Source organism: Salvelinus sp. IW2-2015, unplaced genomic scaffold (assembly GCF_002910315.2).
Source record: "Salvelinus sp. IW2-2015 unplaced genomic scaffold, ASM291031v2 Un_scaffold3180, whole genome shotgun sequence".
Classification (NCBI taxonomy): domain Eukaryota; kingdom Metazoa; phylum Chordata; class Actinopteri; order Salmoniformes; family Salmonidae; genus Salvelinus; species Salvelinus sp. IW2-2015.
In genome coordinates this window covers 59,958-71,372 of record NW_019944467.1, presented here as the reverse complement: position 1 = coordinate 71,372, position 11,415 = coordinate 59,958, and the positions used below count along the sequence as shown (strand labels likewise).

General features: G+C 44.9%; 1 protein-coding gene across 1 annotated transcript in view; it reads right to left on the bottom strand.

Moving 5' to 3' along the window:
• Nucleotides 1-8,135: 8,135 nt before the first annotated feature.
• Nucleotides 8,136-11,415, bottom strand: part of ascc1 (activating signal cointegrator 1 complex subunit 1) — a 25,152-nt gene continuing 21,872 nt past the window's right edge. Inside the window, 1 exon segment of the mRNA XM_070440923.1 lies at nucleotides 8,136-8,604. Within this exon segment, the coding sequence (XP_070297024.1) occupies nucleotides 8,488-8,604 (117 nt within the window). The 3' untranslated portion in view covers nucleotides 8,136-8,487.

The window sequence follows — 11,415 nt, the reverse complement described above, 5'->3', positions numbered from 1 at the left end:
AGGGTAAACATGGTTCTTCTCTCTCTGTGTGGATAGATTGCAGGGTAAACATGGTTCTTCTCTCTGTGTGGATAGATTGGCAGGGTAAACATGGTTCTTCTCTCTCTGTGTGGATAGATTGCAGGGTAAACATGGTTCTGTCTCTCTGTGTGGATAGATTGCAGGGTAAACATGGTTTCTTCTCTCTGTGTGGATAGATTGCAGAGTAAACATGGTTCTTCTCTCTCCGTGTGGATAGATTGCAGGGTAAACATGGTTCTTCTCTCTCTGTGTGGATAGATTGCAGGGTAAACATGGTTCTTCTCTCTCTGTGTGGATAGATTGCAGAGTAAACATGGTTATTCTCCCTGTGTGGATAGACTGCAGGGTAAAACATGGTTCTTCTCTCTGTGTGGATAGATTGCAGGGTAAACATGGTTCTTTCTCCTGTGTGGGATAGATTGCAGGGTAAACATGGTTCTTCTCCTTGTGTGGATAGATTGCAGGGTAAACATGGTTCTTCTCCCTGTGTGGATAGATTGCAGGGTAAACATGGTTCTTCTCCCTGTGTGGATAGATTGCAGGGTAAACATGGTTCTTCTCTCTGTGTGGATAGATTGCAGGGTAAACATGGTTCTTCTCTCTCTCTGTGTGGATAGATTGCAGGGTAAACATGGTTATTCTCTCTCTGCGTGGATAAGATTGCAGGGTAAACATGGTTCTTCTCTCTGTGTGGATAGATTGCAGGGTAAACATGGTTCTTCTCTCTGTGTGGATAGATTGCAGGGTAAACATGGTTCTTCTCTCTCTGTGTGGATAGATTGCAGGGTAAACATGGTTCTTCTCCCTGTGTGGATAGACTGCAGGGTAAACATGGTTCTTCTCTCTGTGTGGATAGATTGCAGGGTAAACATGGTTCTTCTCCCTGTGTGGATAGATTGCAGGGTAAACATGGTTCTTCTCCCTGTGTGGATAGATTGCAGGGTAAACATGGTTTCTTCTCCTGTGTGGATAGATTGCAGGGTAAACATGGTTCTTCTCTCTGTGTTGGATAGATTGCAGGGTAAACATGGTTCTTCTCTCTCTGTGTGGATAGATTGCAGGGTAAACATGGTTCTTCTCTTGTGTGGATAGATTGCAGGGTAAACATGGTTCTTCTCCTGTGTGGATAGATTGCAGGGTAAACATGGTTCTTCTCTCTGTGTGGATAGATTGCAGGGTAAACATGGTTCTTCTCTCTGTGTGGATAGATTGCAGGGTAAACATGGTTCTTCTCCCTGTGTGGATAGATTGCAGGGTAAAACATGGTTCTTCTCTCTCTGTGTGGATAGATTGCAGGGTAAACATGGTTCTTCTCTCTGTGTGGATAGATTGCAGGGTAAACATGGTTCTTCTCTCTCTGTGTGGATAGATTGCAGGGTAAACATGGTTCTTCTCTCTCTGTGTGGATAGATTGCAGGGTAAACATGGTTCTTCTCTCTCTGTGTAGATAGATTGCAGGGTAAACATGGTTCTTCTCTCTCTGTGTGGATAGATTGCAGGGTAAACATGGTTCTTCTCTCTCTGTGTGGATAGATTGCAGGGTAAACATGGTTCTTCCTCTCTCTGTGTGGATAGATTGCAGGGTAAACATGGTTCTTCTCTCTCTGTGTGGATAGATTGCAGGGTAACACTGGTTCTTCTCTCTCTGTGTGGATAGATTGCAGGGTAAACATGGTTCTTCTCTCTGTGTGGATAGATTGAGGGTAAACTGGTTCTTCTCTCTCTGTGTGATAGATTGCAGGGTAAACATGGTTCTTCTCTCTCTGTGTGGATAGATTGCAGGGTAAACATGGTTCTTCTCTCTCTGTGTGGATAGATTGCAGGTAAACATGTTCTTCTCTCATCTGTGTGGATAGATTACAGGGTAAACAGACATTGACAGCAGCAGGGCCCTTCAGACTCACTCAGCATGTCATCTGCCTGCCTCAGCTACCTCTGGTGTGTGTGTGCGTGGTCTGTTTCTCTCTCTCTCTCTCTGTGTCTTGTCTTTCTGTTTGCATTGACTGTCCATCACATCAGGGTATCTCTCTGGGCTTTTTACCGACACTGATTGGTTAGAGATGTAATTGAGTGTCTCCTAGCTGAATGTCACATAAAACACATCAAACAACAAATCGCTGAACGGAGAGGAGGAAGATGTCCTGTGTCATATTCCACAGGTAATGATATCTAACAAACCCCAGAGACATTTCCTTCATGAAGGACAGCAGCAGCTGTCGTTGCCGTGTGCCTGTCTGGCACTTTGACAAACCATCTAACAATCTATCCACAGAGCTTTACAAATATGCTTTAACGTTTAACAGTCCAACAATAGAAAACAAACACAAAAACATCTCATCATTTAAGCAGGTTAATGTTACGTTACCACCTGACTGAGAGGTATGACACACAACTAAAACCATCTCTGTCTGTCTGTCTGTCTGTCTGTCTGTCTGTCTGTCTGTCTGTCTGTCTGTCTGTCTGTCTGTCTGTAAAATCGGCGGTGTTCATTTAACTTGACGCCATTACCAGTTTAAAGGTAGGACCGACCACTTAATGGGAAAAGTTCCTCTGACCTTAAAAATGGATTAACGGCTAAATCAATTTCCTGTGTGCTGCTCCAGCCACTTGAAGCATGTAACTAACTGTATCTGCACTTCTCAAAGGTCAAACGTCTTTCAAATGTCTTCTGCCTTTTCCTTTCCCATACGCTTCAAGTTAGAACCAATTCTACACATTTTTCAAATGAGATACGGGAACTTTCTATGTACAATGTCAGAAAATGTACAGGATGGTTTTGAATGACAACATCGTAAACGTTTGGGAATTAAAAGCCAGAAGGAATCTCAGTGGATTGGCCGACTTCACYGTGTGGATGAGAATAACACGCTACTDCTCCTAACTTGGTATGAAATTAAATATGTCAGTTGGGTAATATAACAATATTTAGATTGTCTTGTTTCTCTTTGAATGTCCCAAAAACACTAACTTCAGAAACTAAAATAGATTGAATACTTGTTAGAATTTGATGAAGATATTATTATAATGGATTTGTCATTCTAAATGAAAATCAGAAGAAGGGGATTTAATCTTTGATAGTTTAGTGCAATATTTGTAATTATCCTTAGTCTTATAGAACGATAGGTGATTGATTTGCCCACATCACTATTTTCAATAATCCATTGGTTTCTTTTTGCTCTACTCAGCAGAAATGGAGAGCTGTCAACGGAGGGAGGAAGATTCCTCATCCCCTGGGGAAAGAAAAGGCTGTTTTCTCCCCATCAGCAGATCTGTTGACGTCTGCCCTGATAGACATGACCTGTAGGAACTAGACGTTACTCCACGGACGCTGATACAGCAGGAAATAGACATTTCTCCATTGGAGGCAGATATAGCATCAGTGATGCTTTAGGTGAAACCCCAAGCACAAATAAACATATTTATGCTCTAATACTACATGTAACAATAATAATAATAATAATACGAAATACTTCATGAATTATTTATTCTGATTAGTTTTGAATGAAAACACTACAACAAAGATAGTCAACACCTTGAGAGAAACAGAGAGAGAGAGACAGAGACAGAGACAGAGACAGAGACAGAGAGAGATGTGGTCTACGCTGTAGTGTCCTGACTCCTGACATGTGGTCTACACTGTAGTGTCCTGACTCCTGACACGTGGTCTACACTGTAGTGTCCTGACTCCTGACATGTGGTCTACACTGTAGTGTCCTGACATGTGGTCTATCTACACTGTAGTGTCCTGACTCCTGACATGTGGTCTATCTACACTGTAGTGTCCTGACATGTGGTCTATCTACACTGTAGTGTCCTGACATGTGGTCTATCTACACTGTAGTGTCCTGACTCCTGACGTGGTCTACACTGTAGTGTCCTGACATGTGGTCTACGCTGTAGTGTCCGTGACTCCTGACATGTGGTCTACGCTGTAGCTCGCCTGAGCTCCTGATCCCATGTGGTCTACGCTGTAGTGTCCTGACATGTGGTCTACACTGTAGTGTCCTGACATGTGGTCTACACTGTGTAGTGTCCTGACATGTGGTCTACGCTGTAGTGTCCTGACATGTGTCTACACTGTAGTGTCCTGACTCCTGACATGTGCGTCTACACTGTAGTGTCCACTCCTGACGTGGTCTACACTGTAGTGTCCTGACATGTGGTCTACGCTGTAGTGTCCTGACTCCTGACATGTGGTTTACACTGTAGTGTCCTTGACATGTGGTCTACGCTGTAGTGTCCTGATCCTGACATGTGGTCTACGCTGTAGTGTCCTGACCTCCTGACATGTGGTCTACACATGTAGTGTCTTGACATCTTGGTCTACACCACTGTAGTGTCCCTGACATGTGCGTCACGCTCTAGTGTCCTGACATGTGGTCTACACTGTGTGTCCTGACTCCTGACATGAGGTCTACACTGTAGTGTCCTGACATCCTGACATTCAGGACACTACAGCGTTAGACCACATGTCAGGAGTCAGGACACTACAGTGTAGGACCACATGTCAGGAGTCAGGACACCACAGTGTAGACCACATGTCAGGACACTACAGCGTAGACCACATGTCAGGACACTACAGCGTAGACCACATTGCCAGGACACTTACAGCGTAAGACCACATGTCAGACACTACAGCGTGAGACCACATGTCAGGACACTACAGCGTAGACCACATGTCAGGACACTACAGCGTAGACCACATTCAGGACACTACAGTGTAGACCACATGTCAGGACACTCAAGCGTAGACCACATGTGGTCTAGTCATTCCTGGAAACCTTTGCCCAGCACACTACATCCTGAATGACATCTCTCTCTGCCAAAGAAAATAGAGTGTTGCAGTCCTGAACACTTTAATGAACCTGCAAATCAGGCCCTTTCCCGTATTTACTAGGAGGGTATTAGGGATGTTTCCAACAACGAATAAGCCAAGCTCTTGACGGTTTACCTGAGCCTGCGGTTTTCATTTCTCCCTTCCTGACAGTAACAAGCCTCAAAACTAATGAGTCATTTGCTGCTTTTGTCAATACACCGTGGCATTTTCTACTGTCTGTCTACATACACTGAGATCATCTCTCTGTCTCAGTCAGTCAGTCTCAGGAGATAGGCAGTGGCTGATTAGGCCATGACTTCGGTCCCAAATGGCACCCTATGGCCCTGGTCAAAAGAAGTGCACTATATAGGGAATAGAGTGCCAAACAGGCATTTGGAAAGTATTCAGACCCCTTGACTTTTTCCACATTTTGTTACGTTACAGCCTTTTTCTTAAATTGATCAAATGATGTATTTTCCTCATCAAACTCACACACAATACCCCATAATGACATCACCAATACCCCATAATGACATCACATTTACCCCATAATGACATCCCATAATGACATCACATTACCCCATAATGACATCACAATACCCCATAATGACATCACAATACCCCATAATGACATCACATTACCCCATAATGACATCACAATATCATCGCAATACCCCATAATGACATCGCAATACCCCATAATGACATCACAATACCCCATAATGACATCACATTACCCCATAATGACAAAGTGAAAACAAGTTTTTAGAAATTCTTGCAAATTGATATATACCCCCCCCAGAAATACATTATTTACATAAGTATTCAGACCCTTGCTATGAGACTCAAAATGAAGCCCAGTGCATCCTGTTTCCATTGATCATCCTTGGAGATGTTTTTACAATTTGATTGGAGTCACCTGTGGTAAATTAAATTGATTGGACATGATTTGGAAAGGCACACAACCTGTCTATATAAAAGGTCCCACAGTTGACAGTGCATGTCAGAGCAAAAACCAAGCCAGAGGTCGAAAAAATTGTCCTTAGAGCTCCGAGACAGGATTTTGACAAGCACAGATCTGGGAAGGGTAGCACATTTTTTTTGCAGCATTGAAAGTCCAAGAACACAGTGGCCTCCTTCATTCTTAAATTGAAGAAGTTTGGAACCACCAAGACTCTTCCTAGCTGGCCGATGGTCACTCTGACATCTCTCTGTGGAGATGGGAGAACCTTCCAGAAGGACAACCATCTCTGCAGCACTCCACCAATCAGGTCTTTATGGTAGAGTGGCCAGACGGAAGCCACTCCTCAGTAAAAGGAACCTAAAGACTCTCAGACCATGAGAAACAAGATTCTCTGGTCTGAATGAAACCAAGATTGAACTCATTGGCCTGAATGCCAGGCATCAAGTCTGGAGGAACCTGGCACCATCCTACGGTGAAGCATGGTGGGGCAGCATCATGCTTGTGGGATGTTTTTCAGCGACAGAGACTGGTAGACTAGTCAGGATCGAGGGAAAGATGAAGGAGCAAAGTACAGAGAGATCCTTGATGAAAACCTGTTCCAGAGCGCTCAGGACCACAGACTGGTGCGAAGGTTCACCTTCCGACAGGACAACGACCCAAGCACACAGCCAAGACAACGCAGGAGTGGCTTCGGGACAAGTCTCTGAATGTCCTTGAGTGGGCCAGCAAGAGCCCGCGGCTTGAACCCGATTGAACATCTCTGGAGAGACCTAAAAATAGCTGCGCAGCGATACTCCCCATCCAACCTGACAGAGTTGAGAGGATCTGCAGAGGAGAATGGGAGGAAACTCTCCAAATACAGGTGTGCCAAGCTTGTAGCATCATACCTAAGAGAGTCGAGGCTGTAATCGCTGCCAAAGGTGCTACAACAAAGTACTGAGTAAAGGGTCTGAATACTTAAGTAAATGTGATAGTTCTGTTTATTTATTTTTTATAAAATTTGCTAACATTTCTAAAAACCTGTTTTTTGGTTTGTCATTATGGGGTATTGTGTGTAGATTGGTGAGGGGGAAAAAACCAATTAACTCCATTTTAGAATAAGGCTGTAACGTAACCATCCTGTGGAAAAGGGTACTTTCTGAATGTTCCTCTTCTGTCTCGGAGCGTCTGCGTTGCCGAGGAGGAGGGTTGAACAGATACATCTATAGACACAACACAGCGTCACAATCAATGTTCTGATGCTCGGCAGGAAGGGCTGTGTTGGCTGGGGGCAGTTACATACCCTGTCTAATCGTTGCTGTTGACAAGACTCCAGGAAGAAGGACAAATGTCTGTCTGTGTGTGTGTTGTGTGTGTTTTGTGTGTGCTGTGTGTGTGTTGTGTGTGTGTGTGTGTGTGTGTGTGTGTTAGCTGCTACAGTATGCTAGTAATGAGTGCTTTGAGCTGACAGACAAAGCAGCCAAGTGCACTCGGTGGTAGTTATTGCCCTCCTGCATGGCATGCCAAGCAAGCAGCGGGCAGCAGAACATCTCTCTGAGGGCAGGACAGGGGGAAGTGAATGTAGCTGAGCTGGAGCAGACGGTGACAGCAGTAGCAGACAAACAGACAAGGGCAAGACAGGAAGACAGACAACAGCACTGACAGGGGAGTGACAGACAAACAGCACTGCGACAGGGGGGTGACAGACAACAAGCACTGACAGGGAGTGACAGACAACAGCACGACAGGGAGTGACAGACAACAGCACGCAGGGGGGTGACAGACAAAAGCACTGACAGGGGGGGGTGACAGACAACAGCACTGACAGGGGGTGACAGACAACAGCACTGACAGGGGGGTGACAGACAACAGCACTGACAGGGGGAGTGACAGACAACAGCACTGACAGGGTGACAGACAACAGCACTGACAGGGGGGTGACAGACAACAGCACTGACAGGGGGAGTGACAGACAACAGCACTGACAGGGGAGTGACAGACACAGCACTAACAGGAGGGACAGACAACAGCACTGACAGGGGAGTGACAGACAACAGCACTGACACAAACAGCACTGACAGGGGGTGACAGACAACAGCACTGGACAGACAACAGCACTGGACAGGGGGGTGACAGACAACAGCACTGATGGAGGGCAGTGACAGACGACAGACTGACAGGGAGTGACAGACAAAACAGCACTGACGGGGACAGTGACAGACAACAGCAACTGACAGGGGAGTGACAGACAACAGCACTGACAGGGGGGTGACAGACAACAGCACTGACGGGGAAGTGACAGACAACAGCACTGACAGGGAGTGACAGACAAACAGTTTCACTGCCGCTCAAAATGACTGCACACCACACACCACACACACACACACACACACACACAGAAGGGAGAATGCTCCCTGCCTCCTCTACAGTATAATAAAGCCTGATAGAGCCATCTGCTGGCCAACAGTAGAGTGCTCTGATGTCCTGCCTGAAGAGGGATTTACACTTCTGATATTTGAGGAAATTAACCATATTTGCTGAGATTTACCTCATCTGTCGTCAAACAACTGTAAAAAAAAGTTGTAAATGACTGAAAACTGACCACTTAAAAGGTACAACAATTGACAGTAAAGGTAATCAGTGTAAAAACCACTGCTGTGTTCTCTCTGTCAAGCTCCACTGTACCTGAGTGAAGGGGGAGAGGTGGTCAGGAGAAGTTCAGAAGGCCAGCGGAGGTGTAGAAGCCGGTGCAGTCGGTAGAATACCTCTGGGAAATCTGGACAGCATTCAGATCAAACYCCCCAAAATGGTACGACCCAAAACTCTACGTTAAGAACAAGACAAGAGAGTTAGAACAGTACTGTCAATCTGAGTGGTATAGTGTGTCCCAAATTACACCCTGTTCCCTATATAGAGCACTACTTTTGACCAGAAGAAGTGCACTAGATAGTGAATAGGGWGCCATTTGCRACACASCCTGGGAAACCACTACTAACATTGTTATGTGAATCTCCTGTTTACACTTGAAGTAGTCCTACATGTCCGTGTTGTGAACTGGAACAGAGTTTCGATGGAGGTTCTGGTTATATAGATACAACTACAGGATAACAAAAAAATGACTCTGCTTAAATTCCACTCCACGACCATCAACAGAATGACAAAACTATGAGCGCTCTCTCTCTCTCTCAAAGATGGTGTTACTGTGGTTACTAGGGCTCCCGAGTGGCGCAGCGGTCTAAGGCTAGAGGCATCACTACAAACAAACTGGTTCGATTCCAGGCTGATCACAACCGGCCGTGATTGGGAGTCTCATAAGGCGGTGCGCAATTGGCCCAGCGTCGTCCGGGTTTGGCCGGTGTAGGCCGTTATTGTAAATAAGATTTGGTTCTTAACTGACTGGCCTGGTTAAATAAAAAGTGAAACATTAATATTTATTTTTTAATAAACTTCCAAAGGAACACATGGTAGAGAGACTCTCCAGAGACATTCTTATCATGTTGCCCTTCAAATGGCGCCCGATTCCTATAGAGCCTGGTTAAAAGTAGTGCACTATATAGTGACCAGGGCCCATAGGGATCTGGTTAAAAGTAGTGGACTATATAGTGACCAGGGTCTATAAGGATCTGGTTAAAAGTAGTGCACTATATAGTGACCAGGCCCATAGGGTTCTGGTTAAAAGTAGTGCACTATATAGTGACCAGGCCATAGGGTTCTGGTTAAAAGTAGTGCACTATATAGTGTCAGGGCCCATAGGGATCTGGTTAAAAGTAGTGCACATATAGTGACCAGGGCTATAGGATCTGGTTAAAGTAGTGCACTATATAGTGACCAGGTCTATAGGGATCTGGTTAAAGTAGTGCACTATATAGTGCACAGGGCCCATAGGGTTCTGGTTAAAAGTAGTGCACTATATAGTGACCAGGGTCTATAGGGATCTGGTTAAATGTAGTGCACTATATAGTGACCAGGGTCTATAGGGTTCTGGTTAAAAGTAGTGCACTAATAGTGACCAGGGTCTATAGGGATCTGGTTAAAGTAGTGCACTATATAGTGACCAGGGCCCATAGGGTTCTGGTTAAAAGTAGTGCACTAATAGTGACCAGGGCCCATAGGGATCTGGTTAAAAGTAGTGCACTATATAGTGACCAGGGCCCATAGGGTTCTGGTTAAAAGTAGTGCACTATATAGTGACCAGGGCCCATAGGGATCTGGTTAAAAGTAGTGCACTATATAGTGACCAGGGCCCATAGGGTTCTGGTTAAAAGTAGTGCACTATATAGTGACCAGGCCCATAGGGATCTGGTTAAAAGTAGTGCACTATATAGGGACCAGGGTCTATAGGGATCTGGTTAAAAGTAGTGCACTATATAGTGACCAGGGCCCATAGGGTTCTGGTTAAAAGTAGTACACTATATAGTGACCAGGGCCTATAGGGATCTGGGTAAAAGTAGTGCACTCTATAGTGACCAGGGCCCATAGGGATCTGGGTTAAAAGTAGTGCACTCTATAGTGACCAGGGCCCATAGGTTCTGGTTAAAAGTAGTGCACTAGATAGGGAATAGTGTACGCTACTGCGCTGAAGGCTCAGTTTGTCATATCTAAACATTGGAGGACCCCAAGGTGAATTCAATTCTAACGTGCTTCTACACCTGCATTGCTTGCTGTTTGGGTTTGAGGCTGGGTTTCTGTACAGCACTTCGAGATATTAGCTGATGTACGGAAGGGCTATATAAAATAAACTTGATTGATTGACTGTATGAAAGCCCTCTATAGGCTGCCATGCTGATTTATCCTCTACACACTGCCTTCGGAAAGTATTCAGACCCCTTGAATTTTCCCACATTTTTGTTACGTTACAGCCTTATTCTGAAACTGATTAAATACAACAATTTCCTCCTCAATCGACACACAATACCCCATAGGGCGGTTAGAGCGTTGGACTAGTAACCGAAAGGTTGCAAGATCGAATCCCCGAGCTGACAAGGTAAAAATCTGTCGTTCTGCCCCTGAAGAAGGCAGTTAACCCACTGTTCCTAGCCGTCATTGAAAATAAGAATTTGTTCTAACTGACTTGCCTAGTTAAATAAAGGTTAAAAAATAATAATGACAAGCTAAAACTGTTTTTAAAAAGTTTTACATACGTTTTCAGACCCTTTGCTATGAGACTCAAAATTGAGCTCAGGTGCACCTGTTTCCATTATCATCCTTGAGACGTTTCTACAACTTGATTGGAGTCCACCTGTAGTAAATTTCATTGATTGGACATGATTTGGAAAGCACACACCGTGTCTAAATCCCACAGTTGACAGTGCATGTCAGAGCAAAAACTGCTGCAGAAATGTTTTGGTACACTTTCCCAGATCTGTGCCTCGACACAACCCTGTCTTGGAACTCTACGGGGCTCTACCCTGTCTTGAGCTCTACGACAATTCCTGCAAGCCATGAGGTTGAAGGAATTGTCCGTAGAGTTCCAAGACAGGTGTGTCGAGGCACAGATCTGGGAAAGTGTACCAAAATATTTCTGCAGCATTGAACGTCCCCAAGAAACACAGTGGCCTCCATCATTCTTAAATGGAAGAAGTGTGGAACCACCAAACTCTTCCTAGAGTGGCCGCCCGCCAAACCTGAAACCAAT